The following is a 27,704-nucleotide window of genomic DNA, read 5'->3' as shown; positions in this document are numbered from 1 at the left end:
GCATCGAGTCTGGCCCATGCATGTGGAGAATCTATTGAATATATGAAACACGGAGAAACACCTACTCGTGCTGCCTCGGCAGTAACGCCAACATCACTATTCCCTGACGAGGATATCCAGATGACAGTTGCCCCTCCTACTCAAAGACCACAAATCCCAAGAACTGCACGCTTAGACATTGCCCAGGAAGCCCTTCAGCGCAGTTTCGACTTGCTGGTCATTGTAGCCTTGACCGTGCATCTGCTGGATCATCTGCTGCTGCTGCTGCTGCTGCTGTGTGTGCATACCCTGGCCTTGACCAACGCCACCCCTGTGACCTGTTTGTGCACCTGGCGGTCCTGAAAAACCGTGACTAGGCGGAGCATTCGAATTGAGCCCACCAGTAGTGTTGGGCGGCTGAGGATAAGTGTTGTTTGGCAGATGCCCAGAGCCGGGGTATCCAGGCGGTGGAATGGACTGAGCCTTAGCAAGAGCTGCCTTTTCCTTGTCTCTCTTCTTCTGCTGTACAAGAGTACCCTTGACGCCACGTAGATACTTGACTGCTGCATCTACGAGCTCCTTGTCTTCTGGTGAACTCTTGAGAGCCTCTAGCATTTCACGAACTTGGGTTTCGGATCTGATGTGCGGACATGTCCGGGAGTAACCGTAGTGTGCTAGACCACACAAGCCACAGTGTTCGACACCTGCGACTTTGAGCTCACAAGCACCTTGTGGATGGTTTTTGAGACAAGCTGGACAGGAATAACGGCTGTAGGTACCATATGCTAACGCAAGGGGATTCCGGATCGGAAGCTGTACACGCTGGAACGGTTTGGCTGAGGTCCTGTTGGTTTTTGATACTTTTGGTGCCTTCCGAGACGGATCAGAGGAAACATGGGCCATGCCGGACGGATCTTGGAAGCTCGAGGCATCAGTAGATGAAGAAGGGAAATGATCTGGTTGTGTACTCCTACCAGGCTTTCTGTACTCATTGAAAGAAACCTTGAAGCCGCCTCTCGGTGGTTGTAGGGCCGCCATGGATGTAGATGGTAGAGGAATGGAGGCACCGGGAAATCTTGAGGGTTGAGTTGAAAAAACATTGGACGCACCTGCGCCGTTCTGCTTGTATAACGACGAGTTGGCAGTGTTTGTTGTGTTTTGATGATGATCATTGCCAAGCTCTCGAGCAGCGTTGGCGCTTTCATTATCCGAATCAGGCTCGCTCTCATCCTCAGACTCGGCTTGGAAGTCAGTGTCAGTTTCAGAATCTCTTTTGACCTTGCGCCTCTTCTTCGACTTCTTGATAGGAGAGGGTGGAAGACCGAGGTTGTTTTCGAAATGGTCTTCTCCGGCGACAGAGGGACGGTCAGCATCTTTCATCTCAGCGGTGTAATCAACATTCTGTATTAAGTTAGTTCCTGCCAACACAAGTAACAAAGCATGACATACAGTTTTGGCCCGCCGACCCCTACCCATGGCCTCAGCCCGCGCGAGTGCTTCAGCGGCCGCTGCAGCTTGCCTCTCCTTCAAAATCTTGTCCCAAACTCCAGGATCTGGGGCCACCTCTTCGTCTGCCAGATCAAAGTCGTCCTGCAAGGTGCCTTTCTCATTCACCCAAATGCGCGCAAATCCAAACTGTGACTCGGCCGAATCATCTTCGCCCGTCTGCGTCTTCTCGATCTGACTGCGATCCAGCAACTTTTCAATTGATGCGTCGTCATAGCGAATGTCATGGTCTGCATCATCATCTTTGAAGAGCTCTGCTGCACCGTATTTGAGTATCGACTCAACATCCTCATCCTCCGGGTCTTCTCTGTCGAGATCTTGAACGACCACCTTGTCCAACGCCATCTTCTTCTTTCCCATCTGCATAATCTTCTCTTCTACTGAGGCTCGGGTTGCTAGCTGAAGACAAAGAACTTTGTTCTTTTGACCAATGCGATGAGCTCGGGCAATGGCCTGGAGATCCTGATGTGGGTTCCAATCTGGATCCAGGATGATGACAGTGTCGGCAGTTGCAAGATTGATGCCAACACCACCCGCACGAGTGGAGAGCAGAAAGGCAAAGAGAGGCGAGTTGGGGGCGTTGAACTGGTCAATGCGCTTTTGTTTTTCGAGCGAACCCATTGTCCCGTCAAGTCGCTGGTATGCAAGCTGCATGCCATCGAGAAAGTCTTCAATGATGTTGAGCATATCGAGAAACTGACTAAAAATAAGGACTCGGTGGCCACGCTCCTTGAGCTTTGGCAACAGCAGTTCCAGAAGACCGAGCTTGGCAGAGGCTTCGACTAGGTTGCGATGCGATACAGCAGCAACGTCGGTTCGCTCTTCAATCTCGCGGCTGTAGACAAATGGATGGCAGAGACATTTGCGCAGTTGCATAAGAATGTTACCAAGATTGCTGCGCTCTCGGGGGTTGAGTTGCCTGTCAGTGGTGAAGAGTGCCTTGAGAAGCTCAGGGCTCTTCGACAAGATCGATTTGTACACTTGCTTTTGAAGGTGGCTCATGGATATTGGAAGAATGATCTGACCCAGAGGCGGAAGGAAGGTCAACACCTTTGCTTTGGTCCGACGAAGGATAAAGGGACGGATTTGATCGTGCAACTCCCTGATCTTCTCCGCGTTCATATCCGCATACTCTTCTTCGAGTTCGGCAGCATCAATCGTGTCGTCCAGGAACTGCAACAGATTGAAGAGCTCTCTGGCATTGTTCTGAAGCGGTGTTCCAGTTAGTAACAGACGAAAAGGCACACGCACTGCCGTGAGAGCAGAGTACAGCTGGCTCTTGTCGTTCTTCAAACGCTGACCCTCGTCAACGATGAGGCTAACCCAGTTTACGCTCCTGAAGAACCTCCTGCAACTATCGTCGGCCGCCGCTTCGTACGATGTCACGACAACGTGGCATCGTAGGTCCTTGGCATTGTTGGGATACATCTCGTATTTGTAGGCCATTTCACGAGCTTTGGCCGAGCCAAAGTATGCAACGACGCGGAGAGACGGTGCCCATTGCTTGATTTCCCGTCGCCAATTGGCACAAGTGGAGTTTGGTACAACAATCAGAAAAGGAAAGCAGCTGTGTTCTTGGACGAGTGTTGCCATGAAAGCAACGACTTGAATTGTCTTTCCAAGACCCATCTCGTCGGCAAGAATGGCGTTCTTTTGATCATACCATTTGTAGTAGAGCCAGTTGAGCCCCTCCAGCTGGTACTTCATCAGTTCTCCGCCCACGAGATTGTCAGGCTGCTTCTCTCGCTCCAACGTTGCAAACGGTGTGCTGCGCACTTTGTCGAGGCGTGCCTTGAGGGCACTTTGCTTTGGGCACTTCACATAACGGCCCGCGACCCAATCATTGTATGCAGTGACAAAGTCCAGCCATCTATCGCCATCTTCCGGTGTTGGGACGCTCTCCCATACGGCGTCTTCGTATCCGAGACCTTTGTACTTGATGAGAGCCTGATCCACCTCTTTAATGCGAGCCTTGTCAATTTCCTCGCTACGGATCTCCACATAGCTGGTGTATTTGATGTCGAGAACGATATCGATGCGGAGGTACTCCTCAGGAATGGCGTCTGTAGTGTGCATTTTGGGTCCTTCTTCACGTTTGAAAAAAGCCTTTCGCTGGATTCCGGCGGTAACACCCCAGGTCCAGGCTCCAGAGTGCCATGCTGCTTGAAAGTAAGATTTGTTTTCCCATTTGATAAGATACTGCTTGTTGTCTTCGCAGATCCGCTCGCAAGGTATGCCTGGCCTATATGACTCGACATCTGACGGTCGCCAGGCGACGATTGCACCGACTTTCCGGTCGTTGGTTTCGTCGCACTCTTTACAAAGCCACTTTCTAGAGTATTCGCGAAATCGCTCGTCCGCAAGCTCTTCGTCGTCACGACTGACGTCCATTGCATAGGGAGAGATAGGTGGCAGGTGATGATAATGCCATGCTCGAGAGCATTTTGTGCATCGAAAGAGGACATTGTTGGCATTGTTGATCAATTCAGAACGAACGTCGACTACCGGATCATACCCGTCATTCTCCTCCCGTTCCTTCATCTCTTGTTGAGTGGTTTTACGACTCCTGAAAGGATGGCACGAGGCGCCGGATACTGCACAGTCCTGACAACGGGAGAGGTCTGGGGCTGTCGCATCCTTCATCTTGTAGAAGCCGATGCATCGTTTGCACTGCAACACAAAGTCCTCGTCGCCAATCTTTGTCACAAGATGATCCCGAGTAGATCGATTGCCAAGACAGTTTTTGTGGTACGCAAATGAACAGCCTTGGCAATAGATCAGAGGTGCAACGTTGGGCCCATCAAAACACACTTCGCAGCCTTCTGCGTGGCGCCCGCGGAAGGGGTGATTTCGGGGAAGTTTTGCGAACACCTCGCGGACGACTGACATCTTCTGGGCAGCCACTTTTGGCTCTGAATCTGATCGGTATATGTCATCCATGCCCGCTTCCTGCATGTTGTTTGTTGCTCGTGTTGCCCGATCAGACTGTCGCTGGCCTACACGAGGGACCTTTTCCGAATAGGCAGTGCGCAAGGACTGTCGTTTGCGCTTTCGGCCAGCACCCAAACCAGAATGGAGAATGTCAGAAGCGCTCGAGTTGTCAGTGTCCTCCTCTTCCTCTTCTTCATTATAGCCCTGTACTTGTACTGGTTTTCTCGTGGACCGGCGTATCGGCTCTTGTGCGCCTTTGCGCTTTCGGCCTCTCTGCTTTCTGCCGGAAACGTCGGAGTCCTCGTCGTCTGTGGATAGTGCAACCAGGCCGCTACTCAGTGAGTGGGCTCTGGAGGATCTCTGCGAGCGAGCGCCGCGCTTCAGTGTCCGTACGCGACCATGTCGCTGTGTGCGTGAGGCCGTTGCGGGCCCATCTTGGTCGTCGTCTTCCGAGGAAGAAATGGGAATCGTTGAGATGTCTACAAAATCCTTGTTGGTGACTTTTGAAGATCTAGCCCGCAGTTTCATATCGTCGTCGTCAGCGCTCGATGTCACACCGGAATTGTCGTGCAATTCAAATGCGTGCAGTGCTTCTGAGCCACCAGGTAGGAGGAGAAGCTTGTCAAAAGAGAGCTGAGTTTACTTAGTAAGATATCGAGAGGAATATCATGTGTAGAAAGGTGGGCAAGGAAGGATAGTGGCGGTAGGAACCAGACCGCTCCTATGTATTGTGAAAGGCATTTCTACCGCCTTTACCTGTGAGAGGGCGATTCTCAATTGACATCAAACTTACCTGTTCAACGCCATTTCCAGACAACTTGACTTGGTAGGCTATCTCTCCTTGCTTTCCAGATATCTCCCGAACAATGCGCTCAACTTCATCGCTTGGCTCATAGTATGTGTATTCTGCTCTATTGATCCTGACTGGTGGTATGCGCACACACTGCAGTCTACGCCTCACTGGGGATTTGTGGACAGGTATAACAGATTCATTTTGAGATGATGAAACGGCTGGAGAAGATGAGGCTGCTTCCGAAGGCTGCTTTGCAGGCTGCATTGGTGCGGGGTTGGGCATGGACTCGGGTAGAGTCCTTTTCTTGAAAGCGGCCATGAGCGCCGCGCTGTCTTCGTCACTATTCATAGTGCACAAACGGCCACACGGGGTCTAGACTGTGCGTTGCAGTTATCGTAGAGCAATTTGCTGGCATAAATCACACAATGTTTGCATTGAAGAGCGAGGCGAGAGCGTTGGACGGCGGAACCAAACGAGTGTGAAGGCGGATAGCCGATGGGGTTAACTCTCAGCGAACGCGGAGCGCGTAGTCCTGTGCACGTGATGACGCGTCTGCACTAAAGCTTAGTGCCAACACCTGGCTTGGCGGGGTGCAACTTTTTTGACTTTGCGATAATTGGGTCTGATACGGCAATACAAAATTGTCAATTGCACGGCCCGCAACAGCCTATATTTATTGTTATGACATACCCCTTTGTCAATGGTAGCTCGCTTTTTTGGACGCAGCGAATAATTCCGCCACGCACCTTTTGTCGCTACAAATCCATCACTGCTGCTATCGAGAGGGGTAGATCAGGCGGACCAGATCGACCCTTCAGACCGCGCTCAAGCGCTTTTCAGGACATTGAGAATGACAGGCCAGTGAGGGCTCGCCATGAGGCGAGGTTTGGGCGATTTGGCTCTCCAGGTGATAGTGCTTCCGGCAGATTTCAAGAAGACCGACCCAGGACTCGTACATCTTATCCACCCACCAAGGATCATGTGACATTCGACAAAGGGCGTGCTCGAGATGGAGTAAATGGACGTAATTCTGAAGCACCGTTCGCTTATCGGTCCGGCATGAGAGGGGCACCACGGGAGCGGTTTAGTAGAGAACAGTTTACGCACACTCGAAATGTAGCAGATGGACATTCTTCTGAATCACGGTTTTCTCGTCGCAGAGATACAAGAGCAGGGCCAAGGGAGCGATTTGGTGGCGGGCAGTCTAGCGAGGCGGCTGGGACAAAGCGTAGGACAGAGGTTCAAAGGAAATTAGTGCAGGGACCAGAGTCACTTCCTTACACGACTGCCGCTTCAGAGTTCATCTATGGCCATTCGAGCGTCCTCGCTGCAATCAAGGCAAACCGGCGTAAATTCTACAAGCTATACGTGCACTCGCGGGGCGCGAGCAGAGACGGGCTCATGTCTCAGATCCGAGCCCACAAGCTTTTCCCAATCACGGAAGAAGTGGGAGACGAGTACCTGCGTGCAATGGACAAGGCCAGCAGTGGGCGCCCACACAACGGCATAATCCTGGAGTCATCACCACTTCCTGTATTGCCCATTACAGAACTCAAGACGGGATCCATTCAAGATGAAAGCTTCAGCGTAGCGCTTGGCAGCCAGAGTGCTGAAGATGTACTTGTCAATGGCAAACAGGAGCTATACACATACAGGTCAGGCGGCTGGAGACATGCGCTAGTCCTGTACGTGGATGGAGTAGTAAGTGGGCATTGGTCGTTGAGCAGAGAGTGGAAACTAACCAGATCAGGTTGACGAAGGCAATCTTGGGGCCATTGCACGGTCGGCCTATGTGTTAGGCGCAGATGCCATTGTGACCCCGACGCACCACACGGCAAACTGGAGCCACATTGCGGTCAAGGCCTCGGCAGGGGCCGCTGAAGCGATGCCGCTGTTCAAGGTTGGAGAGCCCACAGATTTCCTGGGCAAAAGCTCTAGAGCAGGCTGGCGGATATACGCGAGCGATGCAGTGCCGCGCACTCCATCTAGTAGTATGTCAAGTGCCGAAGCCACTGACATGGAGTGTGGCGGGGTTGTCTACACTCTGGCTCGAAGCACCAAACGGCTTCCCTCGGGCCACAGCCCTGTAGCAGAGCATCCTACGATAGTGATGATGGGGGCTGAGGGTACGGGGTTGAGGGCCAGCCTGTTGAACCTGGCGCATTACAAAGTGGGTATTCGGCATGGTCGCGGGGTCAACGAGATTGGTGTGGATAGTCTGAACGTTAGTGTGGCAGCGTCTATCCTCTGCTACGAGATGCTGCAGAGGCCAAAGGCGCAGCCGAAGCGTGATGCAGAAGAGGCTCTCTTCTAGATGCTTTTTTGTGGCCATGAATTGAGACGGCAACGGTTTGTATCACGCAGGCTTTGTCTATCAGGGTCTCAACTAATGTTGTGATCGGGGGTGATCAGTAGGGGGGACGTTGGCGTGGGAATGCTTGGCGGACGAGTGAGGAAGGCGCGGGCGTCGGCGAGATGCATGGTTATCAATACATACGATATGCGCTGACTGCGACATGGCCCAATACGCGACACGAGGCTCGCTTGCAGCAGCAGGGCAATATGGATGGGCTGGGGAGGGCGCAAGAGACGAGGCATGATTGGAATCGGAGAGGTTGAGCAGCAACGGCCTTGGCCAGCGAGATTCACGAGAGGCACTCAACAAGCGCGAGGCCATGATCAACACAGCGCCCGCCCCACCGGTTTACCGCTGCTGGGTGTGTGCGGACATGGTCATCGGTGGACATGTCTGGACGTGTGACCAAGTTTCTTATCTCTGAAGGCCAAACCGGGCCCAGGTGCAACCCGTTAGCCACACCAGGCGTGGCGTGCAAAGTTTTTTGCAGGGCCGCAAGTGAAGCTGGCAAGGCGACGGGCAGGATGCTACGGGCTGGGGGTGCATCGGCGATGGGAGCATTCAGCATCGAGTTTGACACCGCCGTTTGACAATGCGATGGTTGCAGCATGTCACCGCGGAGGACATTCCTGCATGTGCGACAGGGGCGGGGGTCGAGGGACAAGATGGGCGGTGGTGGAATACTAGGCGAGCAGAGCAGAGCAGGCTGGTTGGCTGGCTGGTGGTGCATCCATGGCGTGACGGGGCCATGGGCGGCCGAGGATGGTGGTACTGCACATGTCCTATGTATGTATCGCGGTGGAAGTGGTGTATGCGGTTGCATATTAGCGCACACACATGCTAAGTCGCAGCGGGTGCATGTGTGTGCATGCAATCGAGTTGGGCCTTTGTCTCTTTTCTTCTGCTGCGCGTCGGGGGTGGAGCGGGGCAGGGCAAGGCAGGCCGAATGGCGTCCCCCTGTCGTCATGGCAAGAATCATCGTGGTGCTAGCGCAACAACGACAAAAGCCCTGCTCTGGTCACTCATGGCTCGTTTCAACCCTCCATGACCGGTGCCGTCATCATCACCGCTATGCTGTGCTTCGCCCTCGTCCTCCTCTAGGCCCCCGGCTTCATCCCCCGCATCCTCTGCACGCGCCGTACCCACGCCACTCCCACGCTTGCAACCCTTTTGCTCTGGTCTCTTGTCTGCGCCTTTTATCTACTACTTCAAATCGCGCACTCCCACTCCCGCCTGTCCTTCAAGGCCCCCGCTGCGAGCCCTCAACGCCACACCCTCGACTTCTCCACACATCCCCTCCCACCATGACGCGAAGAACAGTCTACGCCGCCGGCCTCGTCCTCACCTTGGCCTGTATGCACCACACACCCCATCTTGAAATGCCCGTACCAGATACTGACATGTCCCAGGCACCGTCATGACCATTGCAAGCATCTCGATGCCGCGCTGGGTCAGTTACAGCCCCAACGGCGAGCGCGAATACTCGTATGGCCTCCACACTCGCTGCTCGGCCATCACAGGCACCTGTGTTTCCTTTCCCAAGTCGAGCGACTGCACAAAAGATCCCTCATTCTGCAACATGTGGCGCACAGTTGGCTTCCTGACCTCCTTTGGTGTTGTCGTTGAGCTTTGCGCAATCGTCGCTTTTGTCGTCATCATTTCTGGTGGTGTCCAGCGCAGGGCCGCTGGCTGGCAAGTTGCTGTCGGTGTCTTGACCTTTAGCGCCATTGTCCAGTGTGCTGGCATGGCTATAGTCGTATGTTTCTTTTTGCCTCAAGACGCTAAATCCACCATCTAACAACACTTCCCAGGCTTTCCTCTTTGACCATGACGATCGCTTCTGGAACGGCTGGCATCTCGATCTCTCCTGGTCTCTGTGCACTGCCAGCTGGACCATCCTCATCCTGACATCCATTGGCATTGCCGCTTCCGCCTTTTATCTGCCTGCCGAGGGCGACTACGAGCTCATTCCCGAAGACTACTACGGTCCTCCAGACGATCGGTGAGCGCTCTCGCTTCCCATGGCCATAACGTGTGCGCATGTGGACTGTTTTAATTGTGGGTTAGGCTTCTTTCGCGCATTTCGGCTTGGGACAACGGTTTCAAGGGCCCAGACTCCGGAATGCAGTACAGCTATCAGCGGGATCAGGATAGCATGAGTGATGTTGTCAGCATCGCCGCCAGTAGCATTGCTGCGAGCCATAGACGGGAAAGTGATGTTAGGAAATAAACAAACGGACGCAGCACGAGGACCGCGGTACACCTACGAGCCACGCATACCATGACCCGCGATATACGTAATGTGGATGGAACCGGTGTTTGGGAGACGGTAGCATTTTTTTTTCCTTTTACCTTTTGGCGTCAATTTGATAGCTCGGCGGAATTCTGTGGCGTGGATCGTTATTGATTTCGACGATACCCCTGCCATCCACTGGTGGTTGGGCAGTGTAACTTTTGGCTGAAGTTGATGTAATTACCCAGAATTCGAGAATTGAAACAAAACCAACTGATTTCCCAGTGGTGGTTGCCAATGACCAGGATTGACCCCAATTCCAAGCAAAGCTACCAATAGACAATGCATGTCTCGTTTAATTAATGAATCGAGCATTGACGGGTAAGCAGATGCATGCGCGAGGTGAACGCACATATGTACATACATATTAATTTTGCGGGGATGGAACCACTTTAGCGCCATCATAGGGCTGGCCTTAGCGAAGAACTCGCACATCCCCAATTCGCGACAACGACGACGTTGTATAACTCAACAATCGCGTAACTGAATGTAAGAAAATACCCTGTACCTGTTTGCAATCAGTCGCACCTGTCAATGATTTGAACTAATTAATTCAGCAGAATCTCACAAAATCCGCAATTTCGCACACAATGGCCGACCAAAAGGCATTAAAGTACTACCCTGCTGAGGAGGAGGCGCAGATGAAGAAGGTATGTGGAATTTCCTGCAGGTGAAATTGTGGTCTTTGGCAAGATGAACAAGAAGAAGAGACACGAGAAAATAGCCAATTGAACTAGAAACACGCGCGCAAAACTACATAAACTAACACGATCTGACTACAGGCGCGCAAAACCGCACACCCGACCAAATACCGCGACTCGCTCGCCCCCGGAACCGTCTTGATCCTCCTCTCGGGCCGCTTCCGCGGTAAGCGCGTCGTGCTCTTGCGCCAACTCGAGCAGGGCGTCCTCCTCATCACCGGCCCTTTCAAATCCAACGGCGTCCCTCTGCGCCGCGTAAACCACCGCTACGTCATTGCCACCTCGACCGTCGTCGACATCTCCGCTGTAGACGCCGACGTCGTTTCGCGCGTATCCAAGGATGAGTACTGGGCGCGTGAGAAGAAAGAAGAGGACGATTTCTTCAAAGAGGGCAGTGAGACGCCTGCCAAGAAGGAAGTTGATCCCCAGCGAATTGAGGATCAGAAGGCAGTGGATAAGAGTATTATGGCCAGCATCAAGAAGACACCTGATCTGGAAGCTTACTTGAGTGCGAGCTTCAGCCTCCGGGGCAACGAGAGGCCGCATGAGATGGTTTTCTAAAAGCTGAGAGTAGAGGGAAAGGAGAGGATGGTAATGAGACGACGAGTGCACATGGTTCTGGGGCATGGATATGAAGAAAGGAAAAAAGTTTGGGCTGGCCTTTTGCCTGAGAAAAGAGTATGTTCGATTTGAAACCGCGAATATGGAGGGAAAAGTTATCATGGGGATGTAGGGCATGACTAGATGCGTTGTTCGGCTGCAAGTAGCGGCAAAAAAGGTACGGTTTCATATGTATATGAGATACCCATGAAATGAAAACATAAGAATACAATCACAGCAACGATAAGCTGCACATTCTCTCAACACTATCTGGTAAGAAACCAGCCTTGCGTAGCTGGTCGACTTTTACTTTCCAAGTATCTGTTTTCCTATCCACACTACTCAAGAAAGAAAGAAAAATTCCCCGGCCATTCAAACAGTAATAGGACTCTCCAGCGCCTTCTCAACCGTAACCTTGGTCTCCCCATCATAACACCTCAATGCCTCCCTCGCCTCCGCAGCCTCAGCATAACCTCCTTAATCCTATCCGACCTCGGCACAAACCTCACCTTGAACGGCTCAGGCCGCATATTCTCGCTCTTCGTATAGGCAAAAATATCAAGTTTGACTTGATTCCCCTAACGCAAAAGTTGACCACATTAGTGTTTTGTTATACCACATCAACGGCAAAGAGAAGAAGAAGAAGAAGAAGAAGAAGAAGAAGAAGAAGAAAAAGTAGATTGCTGGAAGGAAGACAAGGGGGAGGGGGGCAAGGAAGGGTATTTCTTACATTCTCATCCAATCCAGGCAGAATGTCAAACGCCCATATCATTCTCGCCATGGAATACCACAACCCTTGCTCCGCAAGCGGCTGTCCGCTGCACCGGCGGCGCCCCCATCCAAACGGGTTCATACCGTATTTATTCGGATACGGCATCTTTGCACTGTCCTCGCCATCCAAGAAGCGCTCGGGGAGAAAGTTGTCGGGGTCGGGAAAGTCGCGCGGGTGGCGGTGGATGGCCCAGAGATTGGCGGTGAAGTTTGTGTTGGCGGGGAAGTGGTAGCCGTTGTAGTCGACGGGCTTGATGTTGGCGTGGGGGATGCCTGCCAGTACGGTGACGGTGCGCCAGCGGAGGGTTTCCTTGACGAGGGCGACGAGGTAGGGGATCTTTTGCGAGTCAATGTCGGCCCAGGTGGGGGAGCGGTCGTGGCCGATTACTGCGTCCATTTCGGCGTGGGCTTTGGCTTGGATGTGTGGGAAGTAGGCCATGGCGAGGATGCAGGATAGCATTGTGCTGCTGGTTGTGTCGACGCCGCCGCCGATGATGAGGCTGGTTAGGTTTGCGGTTTCGAAATCCGAAAGGTGGTGCTTGCGCTGTGCTTCTAGTACGTATTTTGCAAAGTTGTCTTGTTTGGCTTTGGCGCCTTCTTGGGTGAGAAGGTAGAAGTAGTGTGACATTGTCACGGATCCCGAACGCAGTTTGGAGGGGAGTTCGTAGAGCCATACTGGGGCATGGAGGAGAGCGGGGATTGATTCCATGATGAATACGCCGGGGATTACATAGTCTACGGCTTCCATGAAGGCCAGTGCCAGCTGTGCAACGTAATCGTTCTTTCGATCGATGCGTCGTCCCCAGCCGATGATGGATGCTACTGAGACTGAGTACCGTTCAATCGACAGTTCGAAATCGTTTGGATCGAGGAAAAAGTCACGGATCAGAAGTGCTGATTCAGCTGCTTGAAAATCACGATAGTTTCGAACCGCTTGGGTGCCGACTGCGGTATGCTAAGTTAATTCACGTCAACCTCTTTTTTACACTCGACTTGACAATAGTTCATGAAAACAATCTTACCATAAGCCTCCTATGCAATCTCCATCTATCTCCATATACCAGATTCGTCAGACTATTCTCGGTCGTATTAATCGCATCGCCCATGACGACAAATCTCGGGCGACTTGAGAAAATATCTGATCGCTTCTCTAGCAGGTCCGATGCAACCCATGTATCGCTCAGAATGATACGCGGCGAACGACCAATCCACAGCGTCAGCATTGGGGAATCATAGTACTGTGCCCATTTCTCCCATGCTATCCATGGCTTGATGGACGGTGTCTGGAAGTGGTTTCCTACAATAGGCCAAGGGAACGGTCCGGGAGGGAGGCGACGCCGTTGCCAGATCATGTAGCCATAGTCGAGTACGAGGGCAAAGAGAGCAGCTAATATTAAAATCTGTATCATCATTTTTATCTTGATTCAAGTCAAATTGAACATTGAATTTGATAGTTCCAGTGAAGAGCACTAGGAAAGGTGCAGTTTTAGTACTACATATATACACACCAAAGGCATCTAAAACAAATGGCTCCACAGTCAAGCACAACCTCCGCATATTGGAGATGCACAGGAGGGCCGCTCCCGGTCCTCCGAGTTGCAAGGCAGCTGGGAAGAGGGATTTGGGGAAAGAATGCGGGGTGGGCGGGGTAGTAGGTTGTGGGGAACTGATGCTTGAGCATGAGTCGGTGCGCCTACTTAGTATGTACTCGCCGCTAGTATGAGAGCACAGCAAGTAGCGCCCCACACAACGGTGTACTCGAGACATAATACGTGATTTTTACAACCTTGTAGTGTATCTGCGCTCTGAGTATGATTTTGTTTATATTAGAGGAAGAGGATGGACGAGCGTACTGATAGATGACCGATCATGTGATTGCATTTAAGCTAAATGTAAACTCACATGGTAAGCCTGCTGAGACCATTGTCAGCTTAGCGACACGATTAGCCTGTTGCATAAGTTACTTCTGGCTAGTCATGACACATCACACAGTCACCGTCGTTAAGAGATTAGCTTCAGAAGATGTAGGATGTATTAAGAGAATGTAATTATCGCTCTGTGCTTTCAATGAATGTAACCATCGCTCTACACTTTGGAAGGAATGTGATTACCAATCTACGCTTTTAAAGGAATGCAATTACCACTCTACGCTTTTAAGGAATGTTATTACCGTTCAAGTCTATCCGCATTCGTCATGAATTATTACCAATAGAGGTCCAGCTCCTTGTCTCGTCTCGCCATAATGCCCTTCATTCGTTTTGAATGCCATTGCCCACACCCTAGACAAAAACCCTCGTAACATTGACCGCAACACAGCTCGGGTTTTCGGGCTTGCCTGAACCCAAGTTCCAAGCAAGGTTCTTGTAGTTGTAGCTGCCGTAGAAAGTCTCGCATGCGTACCAGCGGTAGAATTGCTCGTAGTTGCCCGTGCCGTTGCTGCCGCGAACGTAGGCTTGGATAGCCAAATCGTCTTGGGAATCGAACGTCACCAGTGTGGGGTTGTCGCTGCCTGGGCTGATGATGGGGACGGCCAGGGAAGAGATGGGGTCATATTGAAATGCCGCCGAAGATGGAACATTGAAGGCGCTAGTCGGGAGTATCCACGTCAGGATTCCGGGAACGCCAAGTGATTCATCTGGTGCATAAGAGTAGATGGAGGTGTTGAAGTAGAACTCTGCACCAGGGATAGGGGTAGGGCTGCTGCCAAAGTTTCCGTTGCTAAGGCAGAGTGACTCGAGGGCTGCACCGACGTGGCAGGCACTCAGTGTGTCATTAACTTTTCCATCTTCGGACTGTACAACAAGGTGAAAAGGCTTGGAAGTGATGTTGTAGAACGGTTCCGAGGCTTGTGAGCAGTCTTGTGCGCTGGCAATAGCAGCCACCGCAAGAGACAAGAGGATTGAGGGAGCCTTCATTCTGTTATGAATAAAGCAAGGTCGTAGTTTGTATGGGTTAATATCGGAGTTGATTGTGTGAGCTTTGCTCGAGTCGACTGGCGATGTTAGGTGATGTTTGTGATATTGGTGAGGCTGCAGCTTTCCAGGCAGGATGGGGAACTTTATATTGACGGCGGTCGTCCGTTGTGAGTTCTCATTAAGGATGGGCTCAACGTCACTTTCCAGATTAGGTTCCACGGTGCACAACGGCCACATGCGTGGCGGAAATAGCAGTCAGCAAGCAAGCCGTTAACGTTCGGCTAGCCAGTGATGGCGGTGGTGCCACACCCACATTACCCCTCCAGGCTGTTGTATCTGGGCACCGATTGTCCCAATACAACTAGAGCACGTTGCAGCCGGATCAGGACAATCATAAATGATACCGCGGCGTTAGCGAGCGAGGCCCCCAGCCGCGGTAAGCTCTGCATAGTGCGAGGGTGCAGCCTCGTTCGTGTCTGCAGCATGGGATCTGCTGCCACTACAAAATCAATAGTTCAGAACCAGCCCTGCATGGCGAGAATAAGCAATTGCGCCGAGAGACTGTTGGTCGATTTGCGACGGGTGGAATATGGGTGCTGGTGGAGGGACTGTGTTTGGTGATGATTCAGCCGCTACGAGGTGAATGTAACGATTGCGTGCAGTGTGCTGATGCTGCAATACTCTCATGCAATACATTCCTGATGATTGCAACGTTTGTATACGAAGAGGCGCAGGGCTGTCGAGCGCACAAGGGAACACAAGGACACCTCGCAACCATGCCAGATGGTGAATGACGCAACAGGATTGGTATGGGCTGGGCTGGACGCAATCAACAGGCCGATGCGCTACGTAACCCAGACTTCGGCTCGTCACGCTCGGTGCGCGTCTCGTGACCTGCCCGCACTAACACCACCACCCAGCATGGTAGACGCAAGGTTTGACGATCTCCAGCTTTTCCGTTTGGACGATCCGCCTATACTCTGAAACGTCCGGCTGGCCCGACACTGACTTTACAATGACGGTGCGCTTCTCCAGCAAAAGAGCAATAAAAGTATTGCAACATTGCTCTAGAAAGTATGTAGAAGCGCGTTCAAAGTACTAAGATGCATATGCAAGGTACGGGATGATGCACTAGTTCAACCGACAAATGTCAGCATGAGAGTGTCGCCAATGCACATGTCAACCCCATCTCTTTTGTCAAAAAAATCACATCCGCCTTCGTTCACTCTTACAGCAAGACGTGACGCATGGTACAATCAAACTCAAACTCGAGTCGCCCACCACACTACGTACTGGCGTCTGACTACACCATCTTACTGCATTTCCACTACATGCCATTTTCTTGTTGAGAAAACCTAGCCTGTCAGACGCCAGTGTATCCAACTAAGTCAGCGGAAAGTGCCATCAAATCTGACGCTGTTCACAAGCCGGGTGCTCAAAAGGGCGTGCTGAGTCTGTGCTCGGCCCCTACAGTTGTAAGCTGTCGCAGTTGTCCATAGTGGCATCATTCCAGTACCGCATAGGAGTAGTGCCTACATACGGTTGTAGGCTTTATCTGCGAATCCAACGTCTTCTCACAAGTACTTGGCTGACTAACTGCAACTTATACACCCAAGGACAAGTATGGTTAGCGCCATATCGTATACCTTAGTGTGTTAGTGTCATTATGCCAACTACATACGTAGTATGTACTGCCTTATTGTCTGTCCCTTTGCTCCAAGCACAAGTCAGCAAGCAGTATAAGGAGGGAGATCTGGAGCAACCACCGATACCTAATATTCCGTCTTATAGCGACTGTTTCCTAAACTCCCTTCGACGAACTCGTCTCCTTGAGCTACGAACAAAGGGAGTGTCGAATAGCTCCGCCACGCGAGCTAAGTGTAATAATTTTCCTCAGAGTACCCAAACATATCTGTGTGCATTGTACGTAAGCTACTCATAACCGACAAGCTAAACAGCCGGGCGGCTGTCTTGGCCGGGGGTGGTGATGCATCTAGCGCGGTGGGACAGCGTACCCGCGTGTCCCGTATCCGGGCGGGGGTCGGGGCGAAACGATGTCCAGGAATGTTGAGCCGCTCAGACATGGGCGTGGTTCACTCTCAAGCCCGGTTGAAGTCGAAAGGAACGTGTTGGACGAAGATGAAGGGATCTGCTGCTTTGCCGACCGGGTGGAATGATGAGCAGGCAGCTCTTTCGGGAATGAAGCCAGCACGATGTGATGCAGGTCGCTTGTTGTACCAATGACCCGGTGGCTTATGCAGGGATAGCCAGTCCCCACAGCACGTGCCGGCCTGCCAAGGCGCCAGTAAGATCGTCGTCATATGTTGCTAGTCGTCACCTCTCGTCGAAGATTCTGGTTCCTCGTCTTGCTGCCAAAAATCGCGCCCACGCCATTTCTTACAATCAATCCAGCGCCGCTGCGGATACTCATAATCTGCTGCTGAACGCTGCAGCTGCTAAGCCGCTCAAGATTTGGTGATGATACGCACACGGACCATTTAAGCTTTGCAAACCCTTTCATTGGCTACTGTTTCATCAAGTGTACCTCACCGCCAGATTTAAGCAGTCGACACGCATCTTTTATAACTCTCCCAAAATCTACATTCCGCCTGCTCCATCGCTGCTGTGTTCATTCAAAACCCATCCGCCATGACTGACACACCGCAGACGACTGCGGGCGCCAACCCGCACGAGGCAAAGGTGCTCGAGCGGCATCTGGACCCCAGCTACGACTTTTCCGAATTCGACCCAGCAACACCAGCCCAGGAGGAGGGACAAGGAAGCTCTTCCAATTCCACCGACCGTCATATGCCAGAATCCTCGTTGCGCCTGCAAGGTGGCGACATCCACCGTGATCTGTACAAGATTGCGGCGCAAAACAGACGCGAAAAGTTGCATAAACGAGCAGCAACCTTTTCAGAGCCTATTTACTTTGGTGATCAACGCCGCCCCTCTAATTCTACTGTTGACCACGATGAGCTTCCAGTCCGGGATCAGCTCTTGCCAGGTGGACTAAGACGACAATATCTGCAACGACAAAGCAAGCGTGTCAGCTACATTTCGGAACCTGTTACCCGAAACTTCATTTCCTTCCTCGCTCTCTATGGTCAATTCGCTGGTGAAGATCTTGAAGAGTCAGACGACGAGTCTGCACTAACAGACGAGGAGGAGGCCCAAGGTGAACGTAGACCGTTGTTGGGACATCGCCAGAGCTCGAGGAAGTTAAGAGCCCAAGGTGATGCCAACCAAACAAAGACCTTTTTCACCCTCCTCAAGGCCTTCATCGGTACCGGAATCATGTTTCTGCCCAAGGCTTTCAAGAACGGTGGAATGCTGTTTTCGAGCATCACCATGATCATGGTATCTGCCATCACAGCTCTATGTTTTGAACTGCTGCTGGCAACGAGGAAGCGTTATGGGGGAGGTGGTTATGGTGACCTGGGTAGCATTGTCGTCGGTCCAAGGTTTCGCGCCCTTATTTTGGTCTCCATCACCCTCTCCCAAATCGGCTTTGTCTGCGCTGGTCTCATCTTTACTGCAGACAATCTGGCGTCCTTTCTCGATGCCGTCACTCGTGACAAAGCACCTTTATCTACGAACCAACTCATCCTCATCCAGGTTGCCGTTTTGATCCCCATGTCATTCATTCGGAACATATCCAAACTCGGCCCTGCGGCACTGCTTGCCGATGTTTTCATTCTTATCGGCCTGACCTATATTTACTGGTACGACATCTCATGGATCTCCAAGATGGGCGGCTTTCATCCTTCTATTGAGCTTTTCAACCCACGCGACTTTACCCTGACCATTGGCTCGGCAATCTTTACCTTTGAGGGCATCGGTCTGATCCTTCCCATCCAATCGAGCATGAAGGAGCCCGAGCACTTCAGCAAGCTACTGTACATGGTCATGATTATCATCACAGTCATCTTTACCTCGGTAGGCGTGCTTTGCTACGGTACCTTTGGTGAACACGTCTCTGTCGAAGTCATCACCAACTTTCCGCAGAGTAGCAAACTTGTCAACGCTGTCCAGTTTCTATACTCCATGGCCGTTCTGGTTGGCACTCCTGTCCAACTCTTCCCTGCGATGCGTAACATTGAGCTCAAGATTTTCGGTCGCGCATCCGGCAAGCAGAGCACCATGACCAAGTGGAAGAAGAACGCTTTCAGAACCGCGCTTGTCATTGTTTGTGGTCTCATTTCCATTCTGGGAGCTAGCGACCTCGACAAGTTTGTTGCTCTCATTGGCAGCTTCGCCTGCGTGCCATTGGTGTACATTTATCCGGCCTACCTACACTACAAGGGTGTGGCAAACCGCCCTTGGGAGAAGTTTGGCGACATTGCCATGATGATTGTTGGGCTTGTTGCCATGGTGTACACCACCAGTATTACGATTGCGAGGTGGTCTGAGACTTGAGGGTAGAAGACGAAGGTGAAGAAAAAAGGCGTAGAGAAAAGAGGAAGCTGAAGGGGAATCAAAGCACACGATCGATTTTAGACGATGTACCACTGTTGCATAGTATGTTTGTCACACGACTGGCGTTTTTCGGTTTTGGTTCGGAAAATGGAGGGGAATTGTTCCATGTGGTTTGTGCGGTTTTGAGCGTGCATTTACATTTCGTTTTGTCATAAAGTACGTACACTAATGTCATGAAGAGAGAGAGAGAGAGAGAGGGAAAAAACAAAGGAAAGAATGACAGCTTGTAGTCCAGGATCTTATTCAAAATGCTGAACACAAGACTACGTAAATGTACAGTCATGAGGATATGAATGAAGAAAAAATGAATTACTATGCACATCCATCCTCCCCAACCAACATGTCCATATGCGTAGTCCGCCACACCCCATCCTCCTCCTCAACACACGTAATGCCAAACCCATGCTTCTCCCAAAAAGCAATGGCACCCGGCAAAAAAGGATGCGTATGCAAATACAACCTCGCTACCCCATCTTGCACCGCGCGCCGCTTCAGCGCACCCACTAGCGCCGACGCGAGACCGCAGCGCCGGAACGGCGGCAGCACAAAGAGCCGCACTACCTCTACGGTGCGGCGCGCGTCGGCGTAAGGTGGGAAGTGCGTGAAGCGGTGGTGATACGAGACGAAGCCGATTGTAGCTATGACTTCTTTTTCTCCTTCTCCATCATCGTCTTTTGGTTCGGACGGCTCGGTTGCCAAGAGAAAACAGCCGGATTGGATCCAGCGGGCGACTTCATCGTCGCGCTGGGCGCAGAGCTGCGGGAACATTTCGCGCCGCGCTTCCTTGATGAAGCGCACGACTTGCGGTGTGGTTGCGTGCGTCACGGGTTGGATGTGCCAGCATCGTGTTGGTGTTGTTGGTGGTGTGGCTGGAGATTGGGACATGTTGGCCGCTAGTACTATGGTAGTAGTGTATCTGTATGTAAGCCAAGGTATAGTACAAAGGCTGGCCAACAAGGTGAAAGAGTTTTGACCGACTAGCACGAATACGGTAATGCCAAGTCCGGGGGAGAAGTTCCTGTCCCCTGCATGGAAAGAAGAGGCTTTATGATTTTGCAAGTTTCTTTTATAGTTTTTTTTTTCTGCTACTTGCTTGTTTTCTATTCGTCTGTTTTGTATATAATCCCATCTGATAGACATCACTGCAGAGTGCATATCACTCATGTACAATGTCAGGCTGCAAGCGTTTCCCTTTATGCCATGAACGATATTGAAATCATCTCTAGCACCTGGAATCCCATATCCCCACTAGTCCATGATGTTGGAGCCTTCTCAGACCTCTATGAGCATGGCCTCAGTTGCACCACCATCAGGATCAGGTCCTTCATGGTGTTGTTCACTGTGTTGTTCCCTACCGAAATTCTCATTCAGTGCGATCCAATCCTGAACATTCGGATCGATCCCATGGTGTGAAGAAGGCATTTTACAATATGAAACTCTGCCTTTCTTGCACTCTTTGTAGTGACACATATGCCCTCTCGTGCAGAATGCATCGCGGCATTTTCCGGCATTGCGACATGGAAGCGCTCTCATCAGATATTTGAGACAGTGACGTTCGTTGGCGCTAATTTGGCCATGGTAGTATAGACAAGGTTTGGCGCTGCACCCGTGGCCCGAGTAGAACATATTGCATAGCTTTTTTGTAGCAATGCAGGTTTCATACTCTCTCCACTGCGCCTTAGTGGGTACTTCCATGTGTTTATCAATACGATCGCCGGACGCGTTGATCGGTATGGTTTCAGATGCGCTGTGCTTAGGAAGACAAACTGTTGGGGCGGGCGGCATACGTATCCGGTTAGCCGTGGCTTTAGAGGCTCCTCGTTGGGAGCTTCCAGTGACGGAAGACATCGGGCTGGCATAGTTCTCAGATTGGTCGCTCTGTCGATATATCAGCAGTGTCCCGTATGTGGTGTGGGATGCATGAATTGCAGTCAAGCTACTCACTCCGAAGCCGTTGCGTGTTTCTTTCAAATATTTTGAGGCAGCCTCGTTCCCGCCCAATGACTCAAAGATTTGCGGAAATGTTACATTCCGTAGACCCAGATTAGTGAGACTAGTATCTTCAATGCCTCTCTGGATAATAGTTATCTTCCTGGCGAACGAAACATGCTTCTTAAGTATGCGCATATACTGGGCGCTGCCACTCGCGCAAAACAAAATCTGGCTGCAAGCAGGGTCCTTGACATGCATCTCGAACAATCCTGCACAGTGGTCAGCTACAGTTGATAGAGAAAAGCGGTATCACTTACCACAAATTTTACGCTCGACAGCCTCATCATCAGCTACATCAACGTAGTCGACAGAAACATGACCACGAGAGAAGCCTGCGGCAAACCCCCCAAGGCTGCGTGGGAAGGTGGGTTTTCCGAAACTTCGATTTCGGGCAGCGTATTGATTTGTGGCTTCGACCGACAGCTTTTTAAGGTTGGCGTATACACAAATCTTCATGTCACATGTCTCCCTGCTGGATTGTTGCTTCATAAGGTACTCGGTGACCGCTTGTTTGAGCACTGCAGCGGCCTTCTCACCGCCGCTCTCGGTAGCGTGCAGATAGTTGTCCTTGAACTATAAGCGGGGTTAGTAATCGGAAATTCAACAGTGCTATTGGCTTTATTTACGTTGTGACTGTGTGCGTCCACCAGCACAAGGTTATATGAGTCTACCATGGGCTCACTCGCGTCCGGTATCACCGGAACGTCACCGAAGAAACTACTCTTCAATACATTATACTTGGCCAGCAGTCGGTGGTACTCGAGTTCGATCATATCTGCCCGGCTCGCCGTAGGAGTAGCCTGGGTGAGGTGTCAGCAGCGTTAGTAGATTATGGAAAGGATTTCATTCACCGTAGGGTCCCTCAGAAGATGAGCGACATTGTCGTCACTAAGAAAATCGGGAATATCTCCAGACATTGTTTTGCTGGTTTAGGGTGCGGTATAGGAGGGAGAGAGGTGGAGAGGAACTAGAGGACCGGCTTGTTTGGCCAATAAATGGCAGGAGCAGCTAAGGGCAGCAGTGTTTACATGACTGGACACGAGTGAATGTGAACAGAGTGCAACCGCCTGATGAAATGAAAACAATACTAGTTATACAGTGAATCTTCCTTTCACTATGCTTATTAATAACCAGGCGAGCTGATTCGTTTCATTGGCAGGGCGAGCTGCGACTTTCTTATGTTGTGTTCAGTAATTGGTCACTATTGTGGGGGCTGCAGAGAGCAGTACGAGCATTTTCTTTGGGCCAATGGGCAATGTTCATGGAGCAATGAAATTGGCACCAGCAAATGGTCCGTACCATGTCCCATTGCTATCTTTGGAAGCTGGTGGAGAACTCGGCAGCTGTTTTGATTCTCAAAAAGAAGGATATCATAGTAATCTGATTGTACAAAATCAAAGACGAGGACGTAGTCTGGCCCAAGCTTGTCAATTACTGCAAATGCGACGGAATATTCTTTTTTCGGTTCAGGGTACAAAACGGCTGTCAAACCCCTTCTACAAGCATGGCCCTGGAAGGTTGCATTGGCTATCAGTATTGTCGAAAACAGTGACTCCTGATGCAGCAAGTGTGGTGGATACTATGATCTGGTACTGTTTATCGATACCACAACATTGGCATTGCACAACCCGCAGAGCTGAGAGTATTACCCCAGTGAACAGGATCGCAGTAGGCTGATCGATAGGCCGAGGCCCAGAAGCCGTGACAAAGATAGCCTGGTGGTCAGTGTTCAATGGCTGCAGCTGCAGGCGATTCCCGACGTGTGGCAGTGTGGGAGGGATAGCCGAATACAAAAGTCATCGCATCTCTGCCTTCCACAAGAGGGCTCAGGATATGCGATCGAAGCCATTTTCTCAAAGTCCATAAAGACAACGGTTGTTATGCAGAATTCAAGTCGGCTATGTCACCCCGCGACGTGGCTGCACCATGGTCTGAAAAGGGAGAAAGCGGGCTTGGCAGCGCTCGGGCCAGCGCGATGTGCGGCCCACGCCGATTGTTTGGACTCGTCCCGCGTCACAACATTGAAGGCTCAACACACCCACGCCCAGAGGACATCCCCCCCTCAGGATAGCTTTTTTAGCCTTTGGCTCAGCTACAATTGATCAGGAACACTTTGTATAGACATGTCTAGCTAGCCTAGCCCACCCATTACCTTCATCCGGAACGCGACTGCCACCACCGCGACGCGCTTCATTCAACCTTTACACTTACCCAAAGACATATTCGACATGGCTACACGCACCAAAGCACCCACGATCGGGTCCGCCGGATGGATCCTGGAAGAGCGCAATCAGGCAAACACGCTCGTCGCGCAGGAACTTGAGGATTTCGGCTTCTCTGTGCGCAATGAGCTTGAATGGCTCAACGAGCACATGTTCGATATACTTTCCAGCGACAGGCAGTACGTCGCGTCCCCCGTGCGAATGTGCGCTCCATGCTGACCTACTGCTAGACCTAACCTTGATGTCTTCAAGACGCCTGGCAAGCTGCGCGGCAAGACGCCCCGTACAGCGCGTAAGAAGGTGGCCGATCGACAGGCATGTTCTTTCCCTGTGCGTTTTGGTCTTGCATACTGACAGCAGATAGCCGCTCGCCAGCATCCAATCCGCAAATCTACAGCAAATCCTGAGCCCGGCAGAACAGAGCCTGAGAAATGTAAAGGCTAGATTCCAGATTGCAGAGGACGCGGCCAAAACAATTCGACACTCGCCCGTGACCCGTACGCCAATCGCACGACAGCTCTTCTCCAAGCCGGAAAGCGCTGGCAAGGAAAACGTAGACAGCAACCATCACGCTGCGCTCTTTGAAAAGCAACAAACACATGTTATTGCAGCACTGCGGAGCCCTATCCAGTCTACTCAAGATACAGTCGAGTCTTCGCAAGCCAGCGACGTCTTTTCACCCATGCAGTCACAAGAGACCCAACCCACACAGCCCACTAATTCCTTCAGGCACTCGATAGAAGCAAAACAAACAAGACGCGACACAGGCGATTCCTTTGTCTCGGCAAATGAAGGCTTCTCCAGCAAGGATGCGGCCAAGGAGGATTCGCATGCGAATGATGTTAGCGTCATGGATGTTGATGGTGAGCACTCGCGCTCCGATGCCCAGGATACTATGCTGCATCACGACATTTCCGATGCAGAGGATGCCGACATGGAAGAAATGCACGAATCTCCTGCCCCACCACGCGCTGTTTCCGAGCAGTACAGCATCTCTGCCGAAACTCATGACGCGCTCGACACGGCCAACAACCGCGCACTCATGCCAGAACCCAAGTACCTTGCACCAGAGCAATCTACAACACCTGTCGGCCTTCCACCCGCCCTTCTGGAAGCCAACGTTCACGATGACACTGTCCTTCACCACGATATTGACGAGCAAATGGATGTTGACGATGAAGATGATGTGCGCTCCCCTTCAGACAACTCCAGCCCCGTAAAGCCGCTTGTTAGGAAGAGCAGCCTTACGTTTTCATCTCTTCCTGCGCGTGAGCCATTGCTCCCCAAGAAGAGTATGGGCAATCGTGTGTCGCGTACAAGCCATATTGATCAAAACAAAGCTCGCAACAGCCACATGGCAAGATTTACTGGAGGCAAGAGTCTGGGGGGATCGCAAATTGCTTACCCTACTGAGATGCATCACGAGGACGAGGACGAGGACATGGACGTTGACACGGAGCGCCCAGAAGCTCCCAAAGAAGAATCCGAGTCTACCAAGGCTCACAACAAGACTTCCACTCAGCGTCTGTTCGAGCGTATCAACATGCTCAAGCAACAGAATGAAGCCCCTACACGGATTAGCCAGAATATTGCTTCACAGCCTTCACAGCCACAGGCATTTTCGACGCAACCAAACGAGGAGATTGCGCCCACACAACCTTCCCAACTATCATACCCAACCCTCCCGCCACCAGAACCTACACAGGAAGAAGAAGATGACGACGATGACTGGATATCACCAGTCCGGACAACAGCACTTGCGCCTAAATCAGCCAGACCTGCCTTTGGCAAAAACCACACTGCTGAGACCCGCCCATCTCCCCTCAGGCCTGTACCTGCAAGCCTTGTCTCAACCTCGAATCCAGATCTCACTGCGGATGCTGAATCAACCACCCCTATTGGCTCTCCCACTAACAGGCGATACATGGACGCACCTCTGAGCGCCTCCAAGTCGAAGCTATACTCAGCGTTCCGGGCAGCAAAGGATAAGCTAATTGGATCAACTGCTACAAGCGCCCAAGCGAAGATGGATACACTCAAGGAGAGCCCGGCAAGACCCAAGTTGCCCTCGCATGATTCATCGGACGATGCATTCAGTAGTCCAAGGCGTGCCGAGAGGCCAATTTCCATTTTCGATCACATGCGTTCGCCCTCCAAGGACTCTGACAACTCTAGCAAAAGTGGCAGCAGTCCCTCCAAGGGTGATGGTCGACGCACTCGCAGCTCCACTGAGCGGGAGAAGCAAAAGGAGAAGGAGACAAGAGAGAAGGAGGTTCGAGAGGCCAAACAGCAGCAACGCACAGAGGATAAGCTCAAGCAGATGCGCGAGAAGGAGCAGAGCAAGGCGGCCGCACATGCTCAGAAAGCCCGGGCTATGGGTGCAAAGACGCCAACCGCCATGTCGTCTCAATCAAGTCTCAGGCTGCCAACAACCACGGCTAACCTCAAGACTCCATCACAGGCGACTCAATCTGCCCAGCCAGCCACACAACAACCAATACTCCGTCCTGGTATTCCCCGATCCAACACGGCGACTTCGAGAGAAGACGTCGATTCAGCGGAAGATATGCCACCGCCACCGCCACCAAAGAGCCTCCTACCGACTACTAAGCCAGCCAAGGCGCCTCTCCGAGAGCCCAGGAAACTGGCGAAACCGGCAAGCAAGGACGCCATTCCCAAGGCAAAGGCGCCACAGAAGATTATGGTCAATCTCAAGAGCAGTCACTACGGCCAAGCACCTCCACCGGCTCCACGTCCAGCTACAGCAGCTGCCAGACCTATATCTGCAGCACCTCAAGCTGCTGGTAAGTCCACAGCTACGGGAAGGCAAACACCAGCCGGAACAACACGACCAGCCTCAGCTCTGTCTACCAAGTCTGGACCTTCATCCAAAACAGTACAGCCTCTCGCTAAAGCACCAGCTACTCGAGCAGCCCGACCTCAACCGCAGACTGTTGAGAAGGCCAAGGCTCCAGCATCACAGCCTCCACGGTCTGATCTTGGCACTGCACGGCCTGTATCACGGATGCAGACGGTGCAAGATGCCAATCGTATCAACATACCCCCAGTTAACCCAGCTAAGCCGCCTCCTAAGCGACAGTTCCCTGGTGAGGGAGATGAAACTCTACACCGTCCAGCCAAACGTCCTTCGCAACAAGCGAAGAACCTGAACCCGATTACACCAGCTCACGCGCAGTTTGCCAAGGGCAAGATTCCTTTTGCAGAACCTGCCCACCAATCACAGTCTCAGGCGCCGCAAATACAATATCCCAACGGGGAAGACATCAAGCTTCCTGAGATTATGACGGACTCTGAAGACGAAGACTCTGACAACGAATTCGAGCCACCAAGCTGGGTCAACACGCCCAACCTCCGGGAGATGCTCAGCAACCAGCAGCTCATGGACCCCGAGCACATCTTTGGACCGATTGCGCCGCTGGAGATGGAGAAGGTGTTCCCCAATAAGGAGCGCCACAAGCGGTTCCGCGAGCGGACAAGCAGTGCGTACTGGGCTAATGACGAGGTGACTGCCGAGGAGAAGCGCAAGGAACGCGAGGCGAGAGAGCGACTTGTACGGGATGGCGGATGGACATACAACCCATCGCCGCTTCCCAAGCAATCTGGACCTTCTCGTTAAAAGGAGAGAGGCTCTTTTTTTTACGAAAGGAAGATGAATAGGTGGATAGGGGTGCATGATGAATGGCGTTCTCTCTCCCTGTTTCCCACTCTGTCTGCCTTTGATTATTTTTGGAAGCGGGTTGTTGCGTTCTGCCTTGTTTTTATTATATCAGCATGTCCCCCGCCTTGTGTTTTGAAGCGTTTATGGGGGGGGGGGGGCATTGAAAGCATTACATGTTTTTGCATATGGCCATGAAACGGGGGGGAAAGGGTTCCGTTATGCATGAAGGTATCCTACTCGTGGCGTTTTTTTTAGGGAAAGGGGTTCTTGTTTTCTTCTTCTTCTTTTCTGATGGAACAAGTGCGACTTTATTGCTCGTTTCTATCTACACTTTTTTTTTCATCTCTTGTTCGAGTAGTATATCATGGAATGAACGAACATGCTCTTTTTTTTTCACCGTTTATTCATTGGTTCTCGTTTGCTATTTTTTTTTGGAGGGGTGCAGTGGATGTGTACATAATGTGAGGGCGATGGTGAAAGTGAATAA

General features: G+C 51.7%; 11 protein-coding genes across 11 annotated transcripts; 5 read left to right on the top strand and 6 right to left on the bottom strand.

Moving 5' to 3' along the window:
• Positions 1–19: 19 nt before the first annotated feature.
• Positions 20–5,699, bottom strand: PSV08DRAFT_210199 (uncharacterized protein). The gene is made up of 3 exons (XM_014225751.1): positions 5,210–5,699; positions 1,429–5,049; positions 20–1,380 (listed from the first exon to the last, which is right to left on the bottom strand). The coding sequence occupies exons 1-3, from the start codon at positions 5,555–5,557 to the stop codon at positions 172–174; spliced, it is 5,178 nt and encodes a 1,725-aa protein (XP_014081226.1). The 5' UTR covers positions 5,558–5,699; the 3' UTR covers positions 20–171.
• A 191-nt stretch (positions 5,700–5,890) lies between these two features.
• PSV08DRAFT_405270 (uncharacterized protein) lies at positions 5,891–7,523 on the top strand (the record flags this gene model as incomplete). The annotated part of the gene is made up of 2 exons (XM_014225750.2): positions 5,891–6,910; positions 6,960–7,523. 2 exons carry the CDS (start codon positions 5,891–5,893, stop codon positions 7,521–7,523), a joined length of 1,584 nt encoding a protein of 527 aa, XP_014081225.2.
• Positions 7,524–7,952: 429 nt separating this feature from the next.
• On the bottom strand, positions 7,953–8,198 carry PSV08DRAFT_334085 (uncharacterized protein; the record flags this gene model as incomplete). Its single annotated transcript, XM_014225749.2, has 1 exon — positions 7,953–8,198. A coding segment is annotated over exon 1 (196 nt), but the record flags the coding sequence as incomplete, so codon positions are not given.
• A 407-nt stretch (positions 8,199–8,605) lies between these two features.
• Positions 8,606–10,096, top strand: PSV08DRAFT_210194 (uncharacterized protein). The gene is made up of 4 exons (XM_014225748.2): positions 8,606–8,918; positions 8,975–9,321; positions 9,377–9,567; positions 9,633–10,096. The coding sequence occupies exons 1-4, from the start codon at positions 8,870–8,872 to the stop codon at positions 9,793–9,795; spliced, it is 750 nt and encodes a 249-aa protein (XP_014081223.1). The 5' UTR covers positions 8,606–8,869; the 3' UTR covers positions 9,796–10,096.
• A 208-nt stretch (positions 10,097–10,304) lies between these two features.
• PSV08DRAFT_365911 (60S ribosomal protein eL6) lies at positions 10,305–11,394 on the top strand. The gene is made up of 3 exons (XM_014225747.2): positions 10,305–10,347; positions 10,416–10,508; positions 10,641–11,394. The coding sequence occupies exons 2-3, from the start codon at positions 10,449–10,451 to the stop codon at positions 11,118–11,120; spliced, it is 540 nt and encodes a 179-aa protein (XP_014081222.1). The 5' UTR covers positions 10,305–10,347; positions 10,416–10,448; the 3' UTR covers positions 11,121–11,394.
• A 202-nt stretch (positions 11,395–11,596) lies between these two features.
• Positions 11,597–13,342, bottom strand: PSV08DRAFT_374453 (cytochrome P450; the record flags this gene model as incomplete). Its single annotated transcript, XM_014225746.1, has 3 exons — positions 11,597–11,737; positions 11,890–12,885; positions 12,953–13,342. 3 exons carry the CDS (start codon positions 13,340–13,342, stop codon positions 11,597–11,599), a joined length of 1,527 nt encoding a protein of 508 aa, XP_014081221.1.
• An 867-nt stretch (positions 13,343–14,209) lies between these two features.
• On the bottom strand, positions 14,210–14,845 carry PSV08DRAFT_230912 (uncharacterized protein; the record flags this gene model as incomplete). The annotated part of the gene is made up of 1 exon (XM_014225745.1): positions 14,210–14,845. One exon carries the CDS (start codon positions 14,843–14,845, stop codon positions 14,210–14,212), a length of 636 nt encoding a protein of 211 aa, XP_014081220.1.
• A 2,649-nt stretch (positions 14,846–17,494) lies between these two features.
• On the top strand, positions 17,495–19,408 carry PSV08DRAFT_412465 (transmembrane amino acid transporter protein-domain-containing protein; the record flags this gene model as incomplete). The annotated part of the gene is made up of 1 exon (XM_014225744.1): positions 17,495–19,408. The coding sequence occupies one exon, from the start codon at positions 17,495–17,497 to the stop codon at positions 19,262–19,264; it is 1,770 nt and encodes a 589-aa protein (XP_014081219.1). The 3' UTR covers positions 19,265–19,408.
• Positions 19,409–19,636: 228 nt separating this feature from the next.
• PSV08DRAFT_381540 (acyl-CoA N-acyltransferase) lies at positions 19,637–20,238 on the bottom strand (the record flags this gene model as incomplete). Its single annotated transcript, XM_014225743.2, has 1 exon — positions 19,637–20,238. The coding sequence occupies exon 1, from the start codon at positions 20,207–20,209 to the stop codon at positions 19,637–19,639; it is 573 nt and encodes a 190-aa protein (XP_014081218.1). The 5' UTR covers positions 20,210–20,238.
• Positions 20,239–20,596: 358 nt separating this feature from the next.
• PSV08DRAFT_374451 (uncharacterized protein) lies at positions 20,597–22,089 on the bottom strand (the record flags this gene model as incomplete). The annotated part of the gene is made up of 4 exons (XM_014225742.1): positions 20,597–21,138; positions 21,265–21,525; positions 21,574–21,889; positions 21,943–22,089. The coding sequence occupies 4 exons, from the start codon at positions 22,087–22,089 to the stop codon at positions 20,597–20,599; spliced, it is 1,266 nt and encodes a 421-aa protein (XP_014081217.1).
• A 1,455-nt stretch (positions 22,090–23,544) lies between these two features.
• Positions 23,545–27,578, top strand: PSV08DRAFT_230909 (uncharacterized protein; the record flags this gene model as incomplete). The annotated part of the gene is made up of 3 exons (XM_014225741.1): positions 23,545–23,717; positions 23,769–23,838; positions 23,903–27,578. The coding sequence occupies 3 exons, from the start codon at positions 23,545–23,547 to the stop codon at positions 27,173–27,175; spliced, it is 3,516 nt and encodes a 1,171-aa protein (XP_014081216.1). The 3' UTR covers positions 27,176–27,578.
• Positions 27,579–27,704: the final 126 nt, after the last annotated feature.

This window comes from Bipolaris maydis (assembly GCF_028858645.1).
Source record: "Bipolaris maydis strain C4 unplaced genomic scaffold PSV08scaffold_15, whole genome shotgun sequence".
Taxonomy (NCBI): Eukaryota; Fungi; Ascomycota; class Dothideomycetes; order Pleosporales; family Pleosporaceae; genus Bipolaris; species Bipolaris maydis.
Note: the sequence above shows the minus strand (reverse complement) of the source record. Positions and strands in the feature narration are given on the sequence as shown.